Source organism: Hemicordylus capensis, chromosome 1 (assembly GCF_027244095.1).
Source record: "Hemicordylus capensis ecotype Gifberg chromosome 1, rHemCap1.1.pri, whole genome shotgun sequence".
Taxonomy (NCBI): Eukaryota; Metazoa; Chordata; class Lepidosauria; order Squamata; family Cordylidae; genus Hemicordylus; species Hemicordylus capensis.
The window spans coordinates 263,565,386-263,590,043 of record NC_069657.1 but is presented as its reverse complement, the minus strand read 5'-3'; the positions used below and the strand labels follow the sequence as shown (position 1 = coordinate 263,590,043).

General features: G+C 42.6%; 2 protein-coding genes across 5 annotated transcripts; one reads left to right on the top strand and one right to left on the bottom strand.

The window, feature by feature from the left end:
* Positions 1 to 39: 39 nt before the first annotated feature.
* LOC128340078 (zinc finger MYM-type protein 1-like) lies at positions 40 to 8,130 on the bottom strand. 2 transcript variants are annotated; one of them, XM_053284801.1, is made up of 2 exons: positions 7,236 to 8,130; positions 40 to 5,110 (listed from the first exon to the last, which is right to left on the bottom strand). In XM_053284801.1, the coding sequence occupies exon 2, from the start codon at positions 5,078 to 5,080 to the stop codon at positions 2,972 to 2,974; it is 2,109 nt and encodes a 702-aa protein (XP_053140776.1). In that variant the 5' UTR covers positions 5,081 to 5,110; positions 7,236 to 8,130; the 3' UTR covers positions 40 to 2,971. The 2 variants fall into 2 exon arrangements, with proteins under 2 accessions (XP_053140776.1, XP_053140774.1); XM_053284799.1 differs by having other exon boundaries at positions 7,250 to 8,129.
* Positions 8,131 to 8,137: 7 nt separating this feature from the next.
* Positions 8,138 to 23,414, top strand: CRLS1 (cardiolipin synthase 1). 3 transcript variants are annotated; one of them, XR_008313449.1, is made up of 8 exons: positions 8,138 to 8,600; positions 11,742 to 11,879; positions 12,857 to 12,986; positions 15,985 to 16,070; positions 17,458 to 17,526; positions 20,278 to 20,369; positions 21,431 to 21,674; positions 23,091 to 23,414. XR_008313449.1 is itself a non-coding variant. In XM_053284808.1 (7 exons), the coding sequence occupies exons 1-7, from the start codon at positions 8,172 to 8,174 to the stop codon at positions 21,516 to 21,518; spliced, it is 1,032 nt and encodes a 343-aa protein (XP_053140783.1). In that variant the 5' UTR covers positions 8,138 to 8,171; the 3' UTR covers positions 21,519 to 23,414. The 3 variants fall into 3 exon arrangements, 1 of the variants encoding a protein (XP_053140783.1); XR_008313448.1 differs by having other exon boundaries at positions 21,431 to 21,707; XM_053284808.1 differs by having other exon boundaries at positions 21,431 to 23,414.
* The last annotated feature ends 1,244 nt before the right edge of the window (positions 23,415 to 24,658 follow it).

Sequence of the window (24,658 nt, the reverse complement as noted above, 5' to 3'; positions counted from 1 at the left end):
TTCTTCAGCTATTAACAAACTGACACGCAAACAAAATAATTAAATATAGTGAAATTGTTTATACAACTATCTTTTGCCAAATGGCTTCACACCCAACCACAACATGGAAAAAAGAAAGAACAGTTAAGCATTTTAACACGACATAAATTACAGCAGAGCAAAACTGACAAGATCATCCAAATCCTCTTCAAAAACCTGGCTAAATAATGTCTTTGGGGGACTGCAGAAGATTGGAACAAAGGAGTTCATGTGGGTGTTATGCTATGCTTGAAGCAAAAAAATACGGAAATACAAAAAATAAATACAATAGCAATATTACATTTTACAGAATTAATCTTTGGCTAAGTGCCAATTTAAGATGCAGGATTTGGATGTTAGAACCTCTTAACTTCCAAAGCAGAAAATCATTACTGCACTGTCGTCACTTTCTTGTATTTGCAGTGCATTTTTAAGTAAGATGAAAAAAACCATCAGATCCGGATAGTGGTTCCAGCATTCATAAGTAGTGGGTTCTGCGCCTGCGCAGACCAGCCTCGGGCAGAGATCGTTAGCTCCTCATGACACCTGCAACCGCCGCCTGCACGTGCGTGCAGTACCCTCTAGTGGCGGTTAGGCGCCCCTTCACTCCGTTTCTTTCTGACCGCCATAGCGATCAGACCTCGGTAACTTTGCTCCTCAGATTATCAGTGTTTTTCTTGGAAAATTTTGACCTCTCGCAAATCAGACTTCGACAATTCTTTGCCTTACCCTTTGGATTTGGTGATTTCTCGGATTTAACAAACCTACGGATTTTGGACTTCATTTGACAACCCCCTTGGATCTTCAGACTGGTTAACTATCTCCCTGATCGGACCTTGGAACGAACGACCACTTCTTAAAAAAAAAAAAAAGGAAAAAAAGAATGGCTACTGAAGGGAAAATAGGAAAGGAAAAGACCACCTTTAAAAGGTGTTCCAACTGCTGCAGTAAGATCCCCTCAACAGACGGTCACGCCCAATGTTTGTTTTGCTTGGGTGAGGGACATGATATCATTGAATGTCCCGTCTGCAAAACTTTCAACAAGCAGACGTTGAAAAACCGCGCGGCGCGGCTAAAGGTCTTTCTAATGGAAGACACTCTGTTGCAGCCTCTAGGGGCTATAGGCCAAGAGGCGGCGAGTCTTCACTCTGTGCTACTCTATCTGGCCTCACTGAAACAGGAAGGTTTAGCTAATGTCTCTATTAAAGTCCACTTGGCAGCTATATCTGCATACCATGATGGATGGGATAGCAAAACCATCTTCACACACCCAAGCTGTAAGGAATTCATGAAAGGGATAAACAATTTGTACCTGCCAGTGCGCTCACCCGTGGAAAAGTGGAGCCTCTCCTTGGTTCTCTCGGCCTTGACGGAGCCTCCCTTCGAACCAATGGGGGAGGCACCTCTAAGACTTGTGACTCTGAAGACTCTCTTTTTAGTAGCAATAACAATGGCTAAACGCGTGAGTGAGTTGGGCGCACTCTCCATTGATGAGCCTTACACTAAAATCTACCCAGACTGGGTTGTAATGCGCCTGGATCCTGATTTTAGACCAAAGATTATAACGGATTTCCATCTGAATACCAATATTGTTCTGCCGACCTTTTTCCATAATCCAACTACTCCGTTGGAGCGGGCGATACACTCACTGGATGTGCATACGGCGTTGCTCTACTACCTAAAGGCCATTCCTAATGCGAAGAACTAGATGTCTCTTTGTTATCCTGCAGGGCCAGAAGAAGGGAGACTCACCCTCACACCAAAGGCTATCTTCTTGGTTGGTGGAACTAATCAAGACCGTGTATGACCTGCAGGGCGTCACCCCTCTGGCCTCCGTAAAGGCCCACTCAACGAGAGCATATGCTAAGGCTGGCAGCCGCAGCGGAGTTTGGACGGGCGGTCCTCAAGCGGGTGCTGCAGTAGCTTGGCTAAGGCCCACCACCATCAGGGCAGCTCGTAATTCACCCACTACTTATGAATGCTGGAACCACTATCCAGATAAACAGGTTGCTTACCTGTAACAGGTGATCTAGTAGTGGTTCCAACATTCATAAAATCCGCCCATCCATCCCCGCTTCTACTTGGCACAAGCTACTATGCAGCCTAAGGTATTATACATCTCAGTATAGTTGGAGACTGTCATCAAGAAACTGAGTGAAGGGACGCCTAACAGCCGCTAGAGGGTACTGCATGCATGTGCAGGCGGCGGTTGCAGGCGTCGCGAGGAGCTAACGATTTCTGCCCGAGGCTGGTCTGCACAGGCGCAGAACCCACTACTTATGAATGTTGGAACCACTACCAGATCACCTGTTACTGGTAAGCAACCTGTTTATTTGTTATCTACTGCTTAAAAGCACAGTCTGCCTAGGCAAGCTCAACATATTCATGTCCAAAGAATGCTTCCCTAATAATGCGTGGTGGTGGCTTCCTATACCCACTCTGTAGTGGTTAAGGCTTTTTCTGCTTCCCCCTGCAGCCATGTCCTGCAATGTTAACTGATCAGGGAAACTTTCAGTTGGTCAGGTGCTGGCAGTGTCAGGCTAAACAGCTAAAAGTCCATTATGTCCAGAAGAAGTAGGCTCTGTCTGTTTGTCAACCTTAAATACACATTGCTGATATGCTTTAAAAGGTTATGCTCCCCATTGTTCATTCACACATGTATTTATTTAAATAACGGCAGCTGGTGGGGCAGAGTACAGGGCAGCTAGTGGTAGGTGGATCCATGGATAAAATCAGACGGAGCCAACTAATTCCAGTTTTCTCCTCATCTTTCTTTACAAAAAATGCCAAGGACAATTAAGTAATACAGTACAATTACTTAACTAACTAAACTCAAGAACAGTGTCTTGATTTGCTTCAAAATGGTTGAATGCCTTCACAATTGTTTCTGCGTTGGGACAAAAGATGTAGCCCCTCCTGCCCCAACCTTCTGGTTAGTTGTTTGGAGCACTACTTATTTTTTGAAAAGAAAGTTGAGGCGATGCTCTTTCTGTCTTGCAAACAATTCAATTGTTCTATGGCTAAAGTCTGGAATTTCTGTAATCATCCACTTTTCAATGGACAGCATTGCCAAGGCATCGCGTCTTTCCTCTGGTAAGGTGTTCTGCAAGAAAGTCTTTATTCTCTTCAGAGCGGAGCATGTCCTCTCTGTTTCTGCTGTTCTCATTGGAGTGGTGTTCAGGATTCTCAGTAACCTCCCTGTTTGCGCCAAAGTGTTCTCCAGATCAGTGTTCTCCAAAAGCACATGCAGGAGTGTGGAAGCATCCTTGCAACAGTAGAATTCTTGTCTCTTATACAAAATGGAAAGCTCAGTCTTAAGTTTATCCTTCTTAAGTACTGGATAGGCATCTATAGTTTCATCAAATGCCTGTTGTGGGAATCTTTGGTTATGTGCTGGAAACAAATTTCCCTGTACCAGCGTTGCACTTGCGAGATGACTGGTGAATGCAAAACGTTCCTTTGCATCTGCAATGATGATATCACAGACTTCTGATGCAACTCGCTCCAACGTCGCCTTCGTTTTGCCTCTGGGCAGCTGTGATTGCTGAGGTAACTCAACAAACAAGCTTCCAATAGAATTTCTGACAGAACTGATGGCACTCACAAAGTCCAAGATAGCTTTCCTTACTGCTACAAAACCAGCGGCTGTTGCCTGGAGTTGACTATGGAGGATATCCACATGAAGCATTACTCTGTGGAACAGGGACAAGAAGTACAGGAACTCACCATCTTCCAGCATTTGCAGAAAGCCTCTGGCTTCACGGACTGCACTGCGATCAAACTCCCAAGTTCTTATTTCCTTGAAACATTCAATTAGTTCCAGTCTTTTCTCAAACACCACACTCACTGTTTGGATGTTGAAATGCCAGCATGTCTGAGATGATTTAAGGAGTCTTCTCTTCACAACTGCCTCCAAAGCTGCTTTCCTTTTTGCACTGCAGACAAAGAATGCTGAGAATGCTGAAAGGTCTGAGAAGAAAATCCTTACTTCCTTAATTTGGGATGCTGCTTTTTGCATCACCAAATTCAATTGATGGGCATAGCAGTGAACATATTTGGCATTGGGGAACATATCATGGATTCTCATTTGCACTCCTCTGTCATCTCCTTGCATCACACTTGCCATATCATAGCTCTGACTAATGAGTTTCTGCCTGTCGGTCTCCTCTGGGAATATCTCATTCAGCTGCTGAAGCAAGGCTGCAGCAATGGTTTCAGCCCGACATTCTTCCAGCTCTGTGAATCCATAGAAACGTTCCACCAGAGAACCGTCCTCACTGATGTAGCGGAAAATAAGTACATTTTGGCAGGACGTAGACACATCTGTTGTGTCATCAACTTGAACTGCTGCAAAACAAGTACTTTTCAGCTGCTGTTTAATGTGGTCCTTTGCCACCATCAACATGCAGTCAAGCAGTTCATTCAGAATTGTCTTTGACAGACCTCTGAATACTGTGGCACACTGCAGGTGACGTTCTGTGGCTATCTTAATGGATGCCATGAGACTGACCAGTCCTCTGAAAACTGCTGGATTTGTTGACTCCTCAGTCTTATCATAACCACGAAGTGCCAAATCAAAAGCATCACAGGACAGTATACAAGCAATGATTTTTGAAAGGATGTATCTGTTGTTCTCAACTTCTTCATTATGCTTTCTTACCAACAGACTATAGCGTTCATTCAATTGCATTACTATCTTTGGTCTGCCTAACATTTTTAGTTGCACACAGTTCTTCAAGTGAGTCTTGGATGCCTCATGCTTCTTGATCTTGCTGGCAAAATGCTTTAAGCTCCTGACTCCAGTCTGGGTCCAAACCTGGTCACCCCCAAACAGCAGACAGGGAAAGCAGAACAATGCAGTTTTTGTAACACTTCCACATAGCCAGTTCTTTCTATCATACCACCCTGCACAGCACTTTCTTCTGTATTTCCTCCCCCTGTCACTTGTAGACTGCTGGAATGTCAGAACAGGCCTATCTGGTCCCATCTCTTTGACTTGTAGCTTGTCTTCCAAAGTAAGCCTACAGAAAGGAGTTCGCAGAAGTTCTTCTACAGTGTTCATCTTCAACACCCTGAGCTCCTTAAAGAAAGACTGAAACATAAATAAATATTTAAGGGAATTGTAGGTATAAAAAATGCTTTTTGGCAGCTGAAATTTTCTATTCTAAACAAAAACAGCACATAGGTGTGTGTGTAGGGGGGACAACACAGATTCACAATTCATTTAAATCACTGTGATATGCCTGATAATCTGTAATCCAATCAGTTTACACATGGAGACAGAGTTGACAGTTTTTCAACCAATTTCTGCAGGAATTGGCAAGTAATTTTACTCCAAGTAAAAATTATCATCTGTAAATTGCTGTATTTCAAGCTGCTACTCAAGAAATAGCTAAACAAATCATCTGAAAAGTTGGCAACCCTAACAACAATGGCCTAACTGACATGGACCATATGTTTACTGAGAGTGGGGTGGTTATGAAAGCAATATGTCAAAAATGGGATGTAAATCAAACCTTATAGGAATACATTAAAGACACTAGTTCTCCCTTCTTGGCCATTATTTTATTAAGCACACTTGTATACTGCCCAAAACCTATGTCTCTGGGCAGTTCACAATCAACTACAAATTAAAACAGAATTAAAGTGTTAAAACATTAAAAAAATTACCACAATGTTAAAACTGAATCTAATTAAAAGTGTGGGTAAACAAATGTGTCTTAACTGCCTTTTTAAAAGTTGTCAGAGATGGAGAGGTTCTTATTCTGGCAGGGAGTGCATTCCAAAACCTTGGGGCAGCAATGGAGAAGGCCTGTCCCCAAGTAGCCACCAAACAAGTTGATGGCAATTGCAGACCAAACCTCTCCAGATGATCTCAATTGGCAGTGGGGTTCATGGCGAAGATGTTCTCTTATTCTAACATGGAACCAATGTTCCCTTTAATTTTTTAAATCTGTGTGTGGAATGAGTTTTGTTCTGGGCAGCAGTATCAAGGCATTGTGTGCAAGCATGTGCGTTTAAAGGCAGTATAAGGCAGTGTGTGCATGTGCATTCAAAGCGGGGCCTTCCCGATTCAATCTGAGCTGGAAAACCTGTGACCTTGTACATGCCTTAGAGGGAATATTGCATGGGATTGTTTTAAAGCGGCATATGGATCTCATTTATTCCTACTGTAAATTTTCCTTCCTGACTTTCCAGTCCCTCCAGAATGCAGGTGATAGGAAGGGGAAAGACAGCTAAAAAGGAAGTTATATTTAAAAAAACTGAATGGGAATTGGGACTTTAAGTATGCCTAGAAGAATGACCTTCCAGCCTGAGCCTAGCATTCATAGCAAATCTGGAGGAGTCCAGGAGAGCCCACCCCACCCCACCCTCCAAAACAACACTTCCTGAAGGATAGAACAGTGGAAAAGGAATTAGGAAAAAAACAAGCACTGGGCCAGGTTAGAGACGATAATGGCCGAAGGGGATAGGGGATAGAGCTGTAGGAGCTGGAAAGTGTTGCAGTAGTCTCAGGCAGAGGAAGGCATCCTCTGTTATGTGGCACAAGAGAATGGCATTGATTAGTGCCAGGCGAAGCTGATGAAGGCAGCAGCCAAGGTGAAAATCAAGTATAGGGTTACGAGCACGACACCAGGAAGGCAGATTCTTCTCAAGGATAAGGTGGGAAACGGGCTGTGAGCACCACCCTTCCTAATCCCACCGTGCAGCTCAATCCTAGGCATGCCTACTCAGAAGCAGTGCTTGCAAACCCCTGCTAACTTGGCAAAGAGGCACCTTTTAACATGGTGATTCTCTTTATTTAGCAGGTGGAGAATAACTGGCCCTATCCACCCCCAGCACAGGACCTCCAGTGACTGTTGCTGGTGTCTAAATTATGTTTCTTTTTAGATTGTGAGCCCTTTGGGGGCAGAGATCCATCTTACTTACTTACTTACTTACTTATTTATTTATTTATTATTATTTCTCTGTGTAAACCGCTCTGAGCCATTTTTGGAAGGGCGGTATAGAAATCGAATAAGTAATAATAAAATAATAATAATGAGTCCTATTTCCAAGGATCCTAGCCCTAATAGGCTGGCTATACTCTGGGATTCTCCCACCCCAGCAAGGTGGAGAGCAGAAAATTTGTCGATTTTACAATGTCTTACTCCTTTACAGCACAGTGCTAGGGCAGATCTGCCATTAACCCATCGCCCGTCGCCTCCTTTACCTACCTATCTCTCCTCACCTGGATTCCGGAGACGGGGAAAAGCAACAAAATCTGCGCCTCTTGGCCCGCCGACAACCCGCAGCAGCTTCCAGGCCCAGGTAGAGAGTGTCCTGCAGGCTTCGTTCAGCTTCAGGAGAGAAACGGATCGTTTCTGAATGCTCCCTTCATATAATAATCAACGCGGGAAGACCAACTTTGTCCCTTAGCGTCTCTCCGATACACAAAAAAACCACGTGCAGTTCCTGGGGCTCGCCCCCTGCAAGTCGCTGTGCCCGCCTCCAAGCGAGTGCCTCTCTGATTGGTTGGCTTTCTCTGCCTGCCTCTGATTGGATGAGAATGTTGCAGGCTTTATAAAAACTAAACAAAAATTATATTAAAGTCCACTCCATCGCAATTTTAAATGTACATATATTTAAACCTTTGTTTACATACGTTCATTATGTGGTGCTGGTAATATAAAAAGGAATGGCACATTTGAATCGATTAATTATAAGAAACGAAAATTGGCCAAGAGTGTGAAAAATAGGCAAAACAGCTATAAGCTCCCACTGCACGCAGAAGCTTTGTATGCGCTTGCAGTACGACGGTGGCTGGGCCTCTGATGTCCTGCTGCTCAGCCGCGCGTGCCTCAGAAGCGGAGTCACCCTGGAGCTGAGTTGGGCTTGAGCTTGTTTAGAAGAATGAGCGGTTTGCCCCTTTAAGAGGACGGGAGCCTTAACTTTCGCCGTAAAGCTTGGTGGAAATGTCGTAAAAGCCACGTAAGTTCTTATATGAAGTAGAGCTTCAGCTCAGGGTAAGTTGAATGGAGAAAGGTGAGGCAGCGACCGCCGATACTGAAAGGGAGTGGAGGGGAGGGGCTTTTCACCACCACCGCCCTCCCTCCTCCCGCTCGCAAACGGGTGAAGAGGTTTCCCGACGCCGAGCCACTCTGCACTAAGTCATGTTGACGGCAGCTTGGTTGGTCAAGGGGGCTGCCTGTGGGTGGGGGCTCCTGAGGAGCGCGAGCCCGGGGCGACCCGCTAGAGCCACCGTAGCAGCGGCGGCGAGAAGACTAAGAGATGGCGCGCGCCACAGCGACCCTCGAGCAGCGTTCGCGGCCTCCTTGGATGGCCGCGCGGCAGCGCCCCCCTCCACCATGACGCTATGCACGGAGCCCCGCCAGCTCCTGCGCGTGCGCCCACCTAGCTCGGAGCTGCTGCCCGTCGCCTCCGCCTCGACCTGGGCTCCCCCTTGCTGCTGCTGCTGCTGCTCTCGTGGGGCTGGACAGCTGCGGCGGTCAAGCAGCAGCGATGAGGGCGCGCCTCGGCGACCGGCAGGGCCCTCGGAGCACGGCGCTGGAAGAGCGAATCGCCGTGGAGACTCTGAACTGGTAGGGGCGGGCAGCGGCAGGCGCTCCTCTTCTTTTTGTTCTGGGTGATGTCTTGGGGGGGTCCCTCCGCCGCCTGTGTCTGGGCTGCACCACTTACCATCGGGAGGAGGGCTCCCGCGAGTATTCCATCATCCAAGAAAATTCTTTCCGTGTAGGAAGAAAGGAACCGAGCCGAACCTTCTACCTGGGCTTCTGACATAGAAAGCATCCTCTGTGGACGAGTCACGCGAGCCCTGCTCCCAAGAGCAAGTGGTACGCAGGCTGACATCTCTTCTCTCCCGGAGAAGTAGGCTTTCCTCGCTTCAGTCCGACGTGCTGAGCTGCAAGCACGCTTTTTCTTTCAGCCTTGGCAACTCTCCCCTTTCCTTCGCCACGTGCATGCGAGTTTAAGTTACGCTCCAGTATTCCCTGCAAAGGTGAATGTCAATAGCCCCACCTGCAGTATTGGTAACCGGAAACCAGTTCTCCTTGTGCTTGAAATAATTTCCTACGTGGGTTTGCCAGATAGCCTGGCAAGCGACGGATATCGATTCCGCCACCTCCAGGGAAAGTCAGGTGCTTGCTATGCAATCCAGCGAAAATCCACAGCAGTATTCCCTCTAACAGGGATTCCCAGATCTTGTTGACTACAACTCCCAGAATCCCCAGCTGTAATAGCTTTTGCTAGGGGCTTCTGGGAGTTGTAGTTAACAACATCTGGGAATCCCTGTTAGAGGGAGCACTAATCCACAGAGACCTGGATTCAGACTACCCTACAGCCTTGCAAAACCCCAGCCACATAGAAATAAGAGCTCACTGCATGTTTTTAAAGGCTTCTTGGCCGAAATCCAGGTTAAATTACTTATGAGTAGTCCTATTAAAATTAATGGGACAAGTTTTGCTTAACTTGTCCCATTAACTTCATTGGGATTATTCATGAGGAGCTTAGGCTGCATGTCAGTCCTTGTTTTGCTTATCTTTGTATAAATTGATGTCTGGTATGAGGACACATGGAAGATTGCAGCAACTACTTCAGTTATTACAAAATTGTATCTTGTAACTTTTTAGTCCCAGAGGTAAGGTAAAGTGTGCTGTTAAGTTGGTGTCGACTGCTGGTGACCACAGAAGGGTTTACCATTGCCACCTCCCATGCAGCTTGAGATGATGCCTTTCAGCACCTTGGTATATCGCTACTTCCCAATATAGGTGTTCCCATAGTCTGGGAAATATAACAGTGGGGATTTGAACTGGCAACCTCTGGCTTTCTAGTCAAGTCATTTCCCTGCTGCGCCATTAGGTGGCTTAGTTAATAGTTCCAGAGGTAGCTGCTGTAAATGTCTACCTATCTTTACTTGTGTAAATAGTTAATTACAAGGGTCAGCCAGATGCAGTACTGCACCCACCACAATGTAAAGTTTTGAACTGGGCCAACTGGATGAAATGGTAGATGAATTGTGTTTACATGATTTGAAATATGCCCCAACTTGCAGCTTACACCCTCAAAGCCTTTCTGCCCAGCAGTTTCCATAAACACACACACGGGTGGCTGCATGTAATACCTTTTTCATATATAAATTCTGATTGCTTAATGAAGTCATTAACTTGATTCACTCAAAAAGACAATTATGCTGGGAATTATCAGCGGGAGAAGGAGATGGGGATGGCTTTGTTCTCGGTGGCTGGATATTATAACATGGTGGAATTAAAGGAAGCTGTATGAGATAGGACGGCATGGAGTGCATTGATCCATAGAGTGACCGAGAGTCAGACACTACTGAACGGATAGAGAGAGAACGAAGTCATTAACACATTTGGGTCTGAATCACAAAGAGATGAAAGAAAGATGCTGATCTTTCATCAACATCTTTCCCAGTATGCCTTTCTTATATTTATTTTTACATGTATGTCCTGTTCTTTTTCCATGGAGCTCAGATTGGTATACATGGTTATGTTTATCTTCACAACAGCCCTGTGAGGGTAGGTTAGGCTAAGAGAAGAGTGACTGGCCCAGAGTCATCCAGTAAGTTTCATAGCTGAACAGGGATTTGAACTTAGGTCTCCCTGATCCTAGTCCAACACTCTTAACCACTGCACCACGGTGGCGCTCAATGTATTTCTGTTAATAAATAAATAATGATATATTCTATTTTCTCTCTTGTATATCAGCATATTTCACTCTTTCTCCCCCCCCTCCCCCTATGCAATGGTAAAGGGCTCACAAAAAGTAAATTGCTTGGATCATGGACTATTTTGGTTTCAATCTGAAAACCATTTACTTGGGAGTAGTGTAGACTTCAATTGGATTACTTCCTGGCAGGGAGCTTGTAGATTGGATGTCCTATTACATAATAAATTTAAGGAGTTGACATGAGATTTGACTTTCCATTAGGCACCATGATTGCTGGGCTATTTCCTGTTAACTAAATGAAAGCCTATGCTATCCATTGTAGTGAGACTGCCATCTGAGAAAACAAATCTAAAACTCCTTTGAACGCATGGAACTAGTTTCATAGTTTGTTATATCCTGCCCTAAATGTTGTCAGTTCTTGTGATCTGGGGCAACCTAAAAGCTAAGCTGGAAAGCTTCTTCTTGAATATGAGTTAAGAACAACTTTGAATAACATTTGGAAGAAATTTCAAATTCAGAGGATTGTAATCCAGTCCTTTGAATGCTTACTCAGATATAAATTACCCAATTAGGTCTATGAGGCTTATTTCTAAGTATATATGTATGCTTAGAGTCACCGACTTAGAAATTTCTTAACTTCTGGTATTTTTGTATCCTATGATGAAGTAACTCATGAATAGAAGAAGCCCTCCCTTCTTCAGATGCTTACAAGATTGGATTTTAAAACAAATTGGGCTTTGAAAATAGTTTGAGGGTCATATGTCTAGTAATTGGCCACTTATTTTGGCAATGAATTATAAACTTCAAATATTAAAACATGGAGCCCTCTTTGGAGTTTTTATTTCAATCTTGATTTAAGATTCAGAAGTCATTATGTTTATTTTTTCCATAAGGATCCAGGTGGATTTCGATCTCTCCTTGACCCTCAGCTGAAAGAACTAAGGTTTATTTTTCATAATATCAAGGCAGATTGAATTCTGATAATGTATACTTTAAAATGAATAAGCTTGTGCCTGCTATTTTTGTTTTCTTAGTATGAAAATCCTTGGACAATCCCAAACTTACTTTCAATGGCAAGGATTGGTCTGGCACCAGTTTTGGGCTACTTGATTGTTGAAGAAGATTTTAATATCGCATTAGGCGTGTTTGCTCTGGCTGGCATAACAGATTTGGTAAGTCTTGTTATATAATTCTGAAATGCTTTACAGTTTTAAAATAAATTTTATTAGAATAGTTTTAGGTAGAATATTTTCTCAGTCTTTTGGTATACAATTTAATAAAGGAAACTGGCTATTATAATGCTCAATTTAAAAATTCCTTTTTAGTTGGGATAACATATGCTCTGCCCCCTTTTAAAGCAAATTGAGGAAGATGCTTGGGTGTCTTTTTTTTAAAGTTTGACTCCGATGAGATTTCCTTGTGAGCATATATGTGTCTCTATAATGCATCTATTATCTTAGTAGAGCTGGTTGTTTAAAATAACTATTGCCCATTTATACGTCGGGAACCATTTAAGTATGTTGAGTCTGGTTCATTTTCTAATTTAGCATGCTTTGTCAATTTAGCTGTGAGATGAAAAGTGTGTGAGGTAAAACACTTTGTAATAAATTTGCCTTAGGGACCAGGTTCCTAAGAGTGGTGCAACCAGTTCTGTGTGCCCATAGGGACTTTGAGCTTTGTTTTTTGAATGGCAGACCCACATCCCACTGCTAGAGAGCAAACCCCTTTGAAACAGAAGGGAGTCTCAAAAACAGTTTATGTAGCAGTAGTGGTATGTGTGTGAAAATTCCTATGGGGTTTGCTGAAAGAAACTTTTGGCATCCTGGTATTTATTTTTATTTATCAAAATAAATAGAAGCGCTAAAATAAATAGAGGTAGAGGCGCTCTTACCTCTGGGCTGAAGTCCAGGTCCTCCACAGACCCTGGAGGCCCTCAAATCCTTTTTAGTCTGTCCTGAGTGGTGTGGTTGCCTGACCGAGCATTTTGATGCTTAATTTTTTGTTGTGGGGGCGGCGGCTCCAAAGGCCTTTAGGTCCAGGCTCTAAAATTACCTAGGTGCACCTCTGTATCCTGGCCATGGTGTTTAGCTTAGTAGCATACACAGGTTTTCTTTCCCCCACTAGCTGTCTGCTTAATTTCTGTTTTCAGTTGGATGGCTTCATTGCACGAAACTGGGTCAACCAAAAATCTGCTTTGGGGAGTGCCCTGGACCCTCTGGCTGATAAAATTCTTATCAGTGTCCTGTACATTAGCCTAACTTGTGCAAATCTTATTCCAGGTAAGCAAAGTAGCGACCTTTCACATTACTGTTGTTGCTGAATGGTTGGGAGAGCTGCTAATTGTTAAATGTTTGAAATACATTTTCTAATAATATAGGCAGACATCCTGACTAAGGCTTTATGTGCGCTCTGAGAAGGAACACCTTTGCTGCAGAAGGCTTCCTGACTACTGTAGCACTGACGTTCACATGGGATGTGGGGGAGAACTTCGCCAATTGCCACTTCCCTTGTGTATAGCCTGTGCTACCCGAAAACGTCTCAGTGTGAAAATACGTCTAAGAACATTATTTGTTCAAATGATGTTACATTAAAATGCAAAATCAGCATGAACAACTTGAAATATTAAATTATATCATTTGGCTTTCAGTAAAATTACAGTTGATAACTGTGACTGATACCCTCATTAATGCTTGTGCATTAAGCTCTGCAGCATTTAGTAATCCGGAGTTCTGCTGCGCACACAACCCTCAGTCACCTACTTTTGGGTCTCCGGGAGAGCTTCTGAGGGAAGGGAGGATTGACTAAAATCTGTGCCCACTCCCAAGTGTTAAACATGGCCTCCACATTGTTAGGGATGTTGTCAGCTATTAAGTTTAAGAAGTTGACTACTAGTGCCTGATGTTAAAAAACTAACACTTTAGCAGGCAGTGGCTCAGTTCAAATAATACTCATGAAGAGCTACAAACTCCCATGCTTGCTCCCTCCCCTCTCTAAGGCTTCCCTGTCCTTGTTCCTGTTTTAACATAGAGTAAAACTTGCTGCAATGTCTGAATCGGCAAGCTTTGGTTACCCTAAAAAGGAAACGGAGGGAGGCCATGCATGAGAAAGCCACAAACTTGTACTCTTTTTCTGAGTCTCCAAACTATGGTGTGGAGGTTTGTCACTGAGCCAATGTGTTTCCTGCAGTGTGTACCATGTACATCTACCAGGCACCTTAAAGTACTGCAGTCAATATCAACATCTTGAATTTACTACATCGTGCTGATATCCTACTGGAGCAATCTCTGCACTCATTATGTGCAATTGTGCCACTTGGAATAAACACAGTTGGCATAACTGGAAGTACCGATTTTAAAAAGGATCTTGTATCTCTGCAAAATTGGCAGTCTTGGTTACCTGAAACTTGACCATTTAAAGATCCAACAAAACTTTCAAAATTGGCTGCGTGGAAAAATAATACATAATATAGTAGGTTTGTTATCTAGACCAGGGCTGCACAACTTTGGCCCTCCGTCTGTCTTTGAACTACAGTTCCCATAAACCTTAGCCATTGTGGTCAATAGTCAGGTATGATGGGAATTGTAGTCCAGTTGAGGGCTGAAGTTCTGCAGCCCTGATCTAGGCAGACAAAATACTGAAAGCATAACTTAGAATGGAGACTGTTGGTGTATTTAGTCAATACACTATTCTGTGGTGTATTCTGTAGTGTATTGACTAAATCTCACTTGGCATTAGTTTGGTAAAAAAAGCTTCAAGGTAAGATGTGTAGAAATAGTTGCAATCAAACCAGAAGTCCAGGGGGAAAAGTAACAATAGCTAAACTAAGTGGTTGTAACAGATGTCCTAACTGAGAAAAAGAGACACTTTATTCTGTCAGACAGGATGAGGGTAGTAGAATTTAAGGTATCCTTGAAGGGTGGTGGTGAAGACAGATAGTGAGAGTGCAGGGTTCTTCTGGGGGAAGGGGAGAATGTAAACATTCACGCACACCCACACCCACCCACAATCGCCATAGCTGAGTTAGTAGAAGCCGTCTATGTCATAGGTGCATCTCACATAGCATGAGTACAACCTTAAGATGTCGGTCATAGTTTTTCTACTTGGTTTCTTTATATGGACAAGTTGAAATAGTGGATTACACTAATAACCATCAGTTTAGCAATCTAGTAAGTGTCACATTGACAAGGAAACGTAGTTTATTCATATTTTTCATGAAATTTATTTTATTGAATTCACTTTCTTATTTAAGGTGAAACAGCTAGACCTATGGATAATGATCTTAAAATATTAATGGTGTTTGACACCCAGACTAAGATCTTGCATTAGGAGGGGGTTTCACCTGTTCCCGCCCCTTTCGTCCGCAACCCTCTGTGCCTCCCCAAAATATGTCTTTGGGGGTCTTGTAACCCTCAGAAATGTATTTTCATAAGCCACCGAAAGCTGCAGAAGAAAGGAGGGAATCGGTGGAAATCGCCTTTCAGCTGCACGAAATGTTAGTCTGAATGTTGGCCAGTGAACTTTTAAGTGATGATTGATCAGAAGGGATCACAAGGTTCACTTCTCCATTCATGGTGTTCGTATATTTGAATTCCTTCCTAAAGACTCTGAATATGAAAATTGGTCTGGAGACCTCCATGCTGCTTAATGGGAAAGAGATTACCATATTTACCTGAATAGAAGACTACTCTGAATTTAAGACGGCCCCCTTTAAAAATACAGGTTATACTGTACTGTATTTAATTGAATGAAAGAGGACTCTGAATTTAAGATGACCCCCTGATATCTAACATCAAGGAACTTGAAGAAGTCTTGGATTCAGGTAAATACAGTATGTATGATGCCTCATGGACACCTGCAGGAAGCCAAACATAGAGATTTATTCATACGGCTGCATATATGCAGCCAGTGAAATGGCCCAAATTCGCTAATGGATTGTTGATCCTTCGTATTTGCAAATTTAGTATGCTTTATTTGTAGAATGTGGCCTTAGGAAGGTCTTTACAACTGTGCTTTTATTGCAGCCACTTTGTATGAAGCAATGGATTCTTGTCCTCTGCACATCCCCCCCAATATACTGTGTGTTGAGCTTGTGATAGTATGTGATAAACTGAATACCACTAATTTAGATGAAAAAAACTAAATGCTTTTTGCATTTGTTTGTATTTTCTTTGTGACGGTGAGTCTGGATGCTGTAATGTGGATATATAATAGGTTTTAATTGCTTTTTTACATGTATGTAAATAAATATACTAAAATCTAATTTCAATTCTTTTCCAGTTCCTCTTACTTCTATTATCATTTTAAGAGACATTGCATTGATTGCTGCTGTTTTCCATGTACGATACAAAACTCTTCCTCCACCAGTAAGTATGTGGTGTTCATATTAATTTTTTTTATAAGAACTTTTTTAATGTGCAGTGGTGACAGTAAAAGCCAGAAAATAGGTGGGGAAATATAAGAGGAAAACCTTTGCTTGGAAATTATCCCGAGCCTAGGTGGCCAGATTTGGCTTTAAAAAAGCCAAATTCTGGCTTACGGCCCGTTTGACCCATGAGTACACCCCTTAGGTTCTGGCAATTCCTGAGCTTAAGATATTAGACACAGAGTTCAAGAGATATCTCTATACAGATGCACATACAGGCAGACCTCATTATACATGGATGTGATATCCGTGGGTTCGCGTATGCATGGTCGAGGAAAAGACACTCAACCTCGGCATACATGAAAAAGCCCACGTCAACTTCGCATATCTGCAGGTCGGAGGTCACTGAAAATTATTATGGAGGTCATTTCCAGCCGCCTTTTTTTTTTTAAAAAAACAACACCTTCCAAAATGGTGATTTGGGGCCAATATTCGGGCATTCTGGGGGGCACAGCGTGACGTGCAGGGAGCAGCAAATCATAGTAAGGAGTTCCCGAATTTCTTTTGCTGAAAATCAGCATTTATTCGTTATTTTCCCAGTGATTGGGAGTTTTCATATTCGCAGTACAACCATGGAACGGAACCCCACAAATATCGAGGTCCTACTGTATTAGAGTTCTGACAGTGGACAGTGTGCCACAAGAGCTTGTAACTGAACCAAAGGGTTAAGGGAAGACAGGAAACAGGGAGGGAGGTTCAGTATTTGAAAAGATTTATAGAGGTGGACCTCATCTGCAGTTTCAACAAAATGACTTTATTTTATTTTATTTATTAAACTTCTATACCGCCCAAACTTTAGTCTCTGGGTGGTTGTCTCTGGACTTCCGATGTCATTTCCAGCTGCCATTTTGTGGCCCTTAAAAAATTCCTGATATTTTTCTCAAAAAAATCAGAGGGGTTGGGCGGGGGGCGGCATTGCTGGAGACCTTGAGAGCAAGGTACAGTACTTTATTTTTCTTATTTCTGCCTCCCCACCCTCCCGCTGCTTTTTAGCACTTTTTTGTGTGCTAATCCCCAATGCCTGTATTCCCATAGGGGCAAGGTTTTTTTTATTTGCAGTTTCCGTATTCATGCCTATAGGCGAGAACAAAACCCCCACAAATAATGAGGGCCACCTGTAATAGTTATATAGTAAAAAAAAAAATTGAAAATAGATTTTTAGTACAGCAGGTTATATGCTAGACTCAGGTTTAATGCAGTTGCTATCTTATTTTTGAACTTGCCCTTAACTTACATATTGCACTGATAATATATAGATGAAGATTAAAAATTTCTTTCTAAATGGCTTTTTAGTGTACTAAACAAGCCAAACTGTTTGTCTTTCACAGAGAACACTAAGTCGATATTTCAATCCATGTTATGCCACTGCTCAGTTAAAGCCAACATTCATCAGCAAGGTGAGAGTAATTATCCATAATTTGGTACTCAGGATGCATCAGCCTGCAGCTTTGGGAAGAGTTTCTGGTATGAAGGTTAAGCAGATGACAAGTGGGAGATGTGTGAACTATATCTTGGCTCACGTGCTACTGTACTTGGTGTGCATGGAGCAAATAAAAATTTGAATGGTGTCTTTAGCCAGCAGAGCCAGAGTCCAACATCAGTGCTGTTGTCCTGCTGGGGACGCTTGACACCAACAGTCCATAGGCCAATTTTATGGCTGCCATCCTGCTTCCCCTGTGTCTGTCCTGTTTCCTACTGGGTTAGATGAGAAAGGGAATGATGTCTGGGCTTTTATCTGGTAGTATGGGTTGTCTTCCTCTCCAGCTCCGAATTTCTCATATAAGGAAAAGAGCAGGTGGGGAATTGAGGTTGCTTCAGGATTTTTTGCCATGTCTCAACTTCTCAGTGCTGAAAAACTTTTCATTCCTGTGTGAAACTTGCTGAGAACATTATTTAAGCCAGGTTTTAAAATCCTGTCTTTGTGACATGAAACAAAAAGCACAATAATTAGTTCTTAAATGTTCAGATTGTGGAGGCTTTAATTTACACATTTGCATTACTGCTGGTCCTCTGGATATTGCAGTGTTCCCTCTAAGACATGCGCATGTGTGCACACATGAGTTTTTTTTATGTCTGCTCAGTTAATTTTAGATCCTGCCCAGATTGAATTAGGAAGGCCTCACTCTGAATGCACGTGCACACACTCTGCCTTGATATTGCTGCCCAGAACAAAACTCATTCCACACAGAGATGAAAACAATTAGAGGGACCACTGATGCTGGTGTTCAGGATATTGTGTTTTACTGTGTATATGTTCTTAACATAGTTGTACTATTTGTAATATTGAAATTTAATATTTGTATTGTTCTAAGTGTGTAATTATACAGTTGAAACTGGAAAAATTAGAATATCGTGCAAAAGTTCATTAACTTCAGTAATGCAAATTAAAAGGTGAAACTGATATATGAGATAGACGCATTACATGCAAAGCAAGATAAGTCAAGCCTTAATTTGTTATAACTGTGATGATCATGGCATATAGCTCATGAGAACCCCAAATCCACAATCCCAGAAAATTAGAATATTGTGAAAAGGTTCAACAGTCTAGGCTCCAGGTGTCTCACTCCAATCAGCTAATCAATCCATAACACCTCCAAAGGGTTCCTGAGCCTTTAAATGGTCTCTCAGTCTGGTTCATTAGGAATCACAATCATGGGAAAGACTGCTGACTTGACAGTTGTGCAGAAAACCATCATTGACACCCTCCATAAGGAGGGAAAGCCTCAAAAGGTAATTGCAAAAGAAGTTGGATGTTCCCAAAGTGCTATATCAAAGCACATTAATAGAAAGTTATGTGGAAGGGGAAAGTGTGGAAGAAAAAGGTGCACAAGCAGCAGGGATGACCGCAGCCTGGAGAGGATTGTCAGGAAAAGGCCATTCAAAAGTGTTGGGGACTTTCACAAGGAGTAGACTGAGGCTGGAGTTAGTGCATCAAGAGCCACCACACACAGACGGATCCTGGACATGGGCTTCAAATGTCATATTCCTCTTGTCAAGCCGCTCCTGAACAACAAACAACGTCGGGAGCGTCTTACCTGGGCTCAAGAAAAGAAGAACTGGTCTGTTGCTCAGTGGTCCAAAGTCCTCTTTTCTGATGAGAGCAACTTTTGCATCTCATTTGGAAACCAAGGACCCAGAGTCTGGAGGAAGAATGGAGAGGCACACAATGCAAGATGCTTGAAGTCCAGTGTGAAGTTTCCACAGTCTGTGTTGATTTGGGGAGCCATGTCATCTGCTGGTGTTGGTCCACTGTGCTTCATTAAGTCCAGGGTCAACCCAGCTGTCTGTCAGGAGATTTTGGAGCACTTCATGCTTCCTTCCGCAGACGAGCTGTATGGGGATGCTGACTTCATTTTCCAGCAGGACTTGGCACCTGCCCACACTGCCAAAAGTACCAAAACCTGGTTCAATGACCATGGGATTACTGTGCTTGATTGGCCAGCAAACTCGCCTGACCTGAACCCCATAGAGAATCTATGGGGCATTGCCAAGAGAAGGATGAGAGACATGAGACCAAACAATGCAGAAGAGCTGAAGGCCGCTATTGAAGCATCCTGGTCTTCCATAACACCTCAGCAGTGCCACAGGCTGATAGCATCCATGCCACGCCGCATTGAGGCAGTAATTGCTGCAAAAGGGGCCCAAACCAAGTATTGAATACATATGCATGCTTATACTTTTCAGAGGTCCGATATTGTTCTATTTACAATCCTTGTTTTATTGGTTTCATGTAATATTCTAATTTTCTGGGATAGTGGATTTGGGGTTCTCATGAGCTGTACGCCATGATCATCACAATTATAACAAATTAAGACTTGACTTATCTCGCTTTGCATGTAATGCATCTATCTCATATATCAGTTTCACCTTTTAATTTGCATTACTGAAATTAATGAACTTTTGCACGATATTCTAATTGTTCAAGTTTCACCTGTATGTATTGTGTTTAAAGATAACACAACTGCCTTGTGTTAAACTGCCTTGGGATTTTTTAGATGAAAGGCAGTATACAAATCTGAAAATAAATAAATACTACTTAGACTATTGGAGCACTACTCAGCCAAAGCTAAGCACTTCTGGTTTCTATTGATTTTAACTGGGAATAGTAGTGTCAATGTTGTGTGACCTAAAATGTAATCTTTTTCCAGGTGAACACAGTAGTGCAGCTAATCTTAGTGGCAGCTTCTTTAGCAGCTCCAGTTTTCAATTATGTGGACAGCGTATATCTTCAGACCTTATGGTATGTAAACTTTCCAGTTTTTGTGATGTTAATTTGTAAGAAAACAGTTGATTAGGAAAGGGTATGATTGCATACAATAGCAGCCCGAGCAATTTTGAGATTAAATAGGTATGTGGCTACAAAATAGCTCAACAGGACTGGCCACTAGCTTATTATTTGTTCTATAACCCAGTTCAGCCAAAATAATTGGATTTAGTTTGCAGCCCAGCTTTGTGCATCTTTACTTGAAAGTGAGTCTCATTACGGTCAATGGTTCTATTCCTGGGTAAGTGTGCACAGGATTTCAGCCTTAATAGCATTAACATTAATAGGATTATTCCATGTGTGTTGAGTTGGTGTAGTGTTGTGGCGAAGAAGCAGATTTAGTAAGTCCCTAATTTGAATTGTTTTTGCCATGTGCTTACTGAATGGTCTTAGGTAAACACTTTCTTTCAGCTTCCTGTCTCCTCTGTATGGCTAATACTGACCTACCTTACATGGTGGTTGTAAGGATTGCAAGAAGTCGGTGCATATGAACCTCTCAAGGGCTAAAAATGCCAAGTATTATCAGGAGAAGGGTCATAAAACCTATGCTTCAAATGCAAAAGGTGTCGGGTTCCATCTCCAAGGACTCCAATTAAAAAGAATCTTGGGTAACAGGCTGGGAAAGACCTCTGCCAGAGTTAGAATCAGTTGGAATAGATCAGGCCTGCTCAACTTAGGCCCCCCAGATGTTTTTGGACTACACCTCCCATAATCCCCAGCCACAGTTGCCAATAGCCAAGGGTTATGGGAGTTGTAGGCCAACATCTGTAGGAGGGCCGAAGTTGAGCAGGCCTGGAATAGATAGTACTGGGCTAAAGGGACCTGTGGTCTGTTTGTGTACAAGGTAGTCTCATGTATTTATATTGTGGTGTTAGTTTGAATTGCCAGGCAGACCAGCCTTGTGTATCAACTGTAGTTGCAATAGCAGAAATGTATTTTAATCCTGACAAATGGGACTCTTTCCTTTCTGCTAAGGAAAGTTAGCCCTTTCCCACACTGCTTGCTTAGAAACTGAAAGAATCATTTTCTCCCTGAAGGTGCATCACAGCTTTCACAACAGCAGCATCTGCATACAGTTACTATCGCTATGGCCGAAAAGCAATTCAGGTGATCAACAGCAAATGAAGTCTTGTGGAGCAACCGCTCACATCCTACTCGGTTCATGTTGGAATGGCGTTGCCTGCATTCCATTTGAATGATGGATAAAGAACTCTCCTTTTGATAGCTTTGCCTCAATGAAACCATGTCTTCATAGTGGAGCTAATCTGAAGTTAAAATGAAGTATGGATCATGTAAATATGCAGAATTTTCAATGTAATTTTTCAATTTCTTACAAATAAAATATAATATTTTTTATCTTACTGTACTTAAACACATGCGGAGGTTTGTCACCTTATATCATGTGTTTTTGTTCATTGCTTTTCAGAAGCTTGCATTTTTGCTGGATTTGGGGTTGTTGCACTATACCAATACATCTGAATTGAAATGGATATTAAGGCTATCTATGGAATACTTGGTACAAGCAAAGCCCAGGTGAATGCCAGTAGCTGACATCCATACTAAGTTACTCATGAGTAGTCCCATTGAAAATGATGGACAAAATATTAATAACAGCTCATTAACTTCAGTGGGGCTTCTCATAAGTATCTTGGTCTGGATGTCAGCCAGTGTATTTAGGACCAGATCTGGTCAATTGGGATAGCATAGTGATGTAACAGAGCAGGCAGGAAAGCTTGACATTATAGCACTTTGAATGTTATGGTTCTTTGTAAACTTAACATAGAATTGTGATACGTTTTCCTGATGATGTGATTGATATGCTGTACTATTAGAACACTCTTCAGCAGCCCAGTCCTCAAACATGCTGTGCCAGCATGTAAGTACATAGGAAAAGGCATCCTTAGCTTTGCCGGCATATCATAAAACATGACATTGCTACCATGCTGCACTAATATGTTGGTGCAAATGTTGTGGATCAAACTGGTGATGGAAGCAAGGAACCCTGAGCCTTTGTGATAGGACAAGCTGAGAATTCTCTATAAATAAGATGTGATTATTAAACATACTGAAATAAGGAAAACATGGTTGTAACACTGTGCATAAGAGACTGAGCTGTGAATCAGGATGTCCTTGTCTTGAATCTCACTGAATTCTGACCGAATTCCAACCGAACCATGGGTCCCCGAACCAGTTCAATCAAATCCACCTGCTGGGTTGGTGGGGTCAGCTAAGCGGTTTGCGATTGAACTGCTTGAACCAGCCCAGTTTGCGGTGGACCAGTTTGCAGTCAGTCTCAAGCTCTATGATTTGATGGATATGCAATACAAACTCATGCTAAGGGTTGTGTTAAACCTAGGATTTTTCTGGAAGTGAATGACAAAGAATATGAGCTGACTGCTGGCCTATGCAAATATGCTGATGCTTTGAATAAGAGTTGTGATGCATTTCTTGCATTTCCTGTCTGAAATGCCATAAAATATTTCCAAGGACAGTGTGTTCAGGCATGTGACATTTTTTGCATGTGGTAAGTAAAGTATTGAGCTGTAAAGGGGTTAAACAAACTGAAAATGAGTTTATGCACATTGGATTATGCTGCTATCCTCCCAAAACTGAATTTATTGTAGCAACAAAGGCCAGTGGAGTGGAGGTGGTTGTCTCTGTATATAATTTTTTAAAATTATGTTTTATATATTTAAGCTTCTACAAATCGAGTACACAAAAAAGATCTTTGATACTTCATGCAATCTCAGGATGCTGCAGAACTGTGTCTTGCAGTATAAAAAACAGAGAAGGAAAGCTTTTAGTGTAGAGTTATGAAGAGAGGATTTCCCCCCGTTTATCAAGACAAAGTGGAGCATGGCATACTGTAGAAGGTAATCAGGTACATTCAACTGGATAAAAATAAATGTGTGTTTCTGAAAGTTTAGGAGAATTGAACAGTGAATGACATCTTGGATTTGCAGGATTGTCAGCAGTCAGTGCCTCTGTACTTTCAAAATAAATCTTTTCCAATGCCTTGAATGTTTGTGTCTTAATTAGTATGTTTCCCAGACTATGGGAAATACCTATATCGGGCAGCAGTGATATAGGAAGATGCTGAAAGGCATCATCTCATAATGTGCGGGAGACAGCAATGGTAAACTCCTCCTGTATGCTTCTACCCAAGAAAACCACAGGGTTCTGTGGTCACCAGGAGTCGACACCGACTCAACGGCACAAATTTGCTTTAATTGTCCATTGGTGTGATCTGAATTACTTTTATTCAGCCCTTGTAACAGCCAACAGCTGGATGTGAACCTTATTTTAGATGGGGTGGCGCTGCCCTCAAAAGAGCTTGTTCGTGATTTAGGGGTCCTTTGGACTCGCGCCTCCTGCTTGAGCAGCAGGTGGAGGCTGCGGCCAGAAGTGCTTTTGCCCAGCTTCATCTGGTTCACCAATTACACCCTTACCTTAATCGGCAGGCATTAATGACAGTGACCCATGCCCTTGTTACCTCCCGTTTAGACTACTGTAACGCTCTCTATCTAGGGTTACCTTTGAGGACGATCGGGAAGCTGCAGCGGGTCCAGAATGCAGCAGCTTGTCTACTCATGGGTGCCAGAAAATATGACAGGGTAACACCTCTCCTACAGTCATTGCACTGGTTGCCTATTTGCTTCCAAGCTCAATTTAAGGTCCTGGTTCTGACCTTCAAAGCTTTGTGGGACCTGGCGCCTGTCTACCTACAGACTCACCTTTCCCATCCAGTTACATCCCGTCCGGTTAGATCAGCACAGACGGCCCTTCTGTCGGTCCCTAATTTCCGAGATGTTTGGAGCTCTAGGACCTGTGAAAGGGCCTTTTCAGTTGCTGCCCCACTCCTTTGGAATTCTCTTCCCCTACAGATCCGGCTAGCACCTTCCTTACCGATCTTCAAATCGCTATTGAAGACTTCTTTTTCGCCAGGCCTTTGCCTAGTAGTTCATTTTTCTGTTTTCTGGTAGTTACTTTAGTTCTTTAATAATTTTTAATTATTAATGTGATTTAATTTTTAATGTTGCCTGTTTGCCTGTTGTACACCACCCAGAGTCTTCGGAGTGGGCAGTATATTAAATATCTCAAATAAATAAATAAATCATATGCCTGCAGGTAGCAGTGTACAGGATGGGTTAGTGTATGTCATTGTTGATGTATTTGCCAGTGTAATGAGGTAGCCAACAATTGCAATGTGCAGCCTCAGGCAGAATACTTTGCCTGATAGCCAGTTCTCGTAAAAAGTAATTTTG

Coding starts and splice junctions, on each gene's coding strand:
- LOC128340078 (XM_053284801.1), bottom strand. CDS start 5,080: ATGAACACTGTAGAAGAACTTCTGCGAACTCCTTTCTGTAGGCTTACT.
- CRLS1 (XM_053284808.1), top strand. CDS start 8,172: ATGTTGACGGCAGCTTGGTTGGTCAAGGGGGCTGCCTGTGGGTGGGGG. Junction 11,880..12,856: donor TGGCTGGCATAACAGATTTG/GTAAGTCTTGTT, acceptor TTCTGTTTTCAG/TTGGATGGCTTCATTGCACG. Junction 20,370..21,430: donor GTATATCTTCAGACCTTATG/GTATGTAAACTT, acceptor TTCTCCCTGAAG/GTGCATCACAGCTTTCACAA.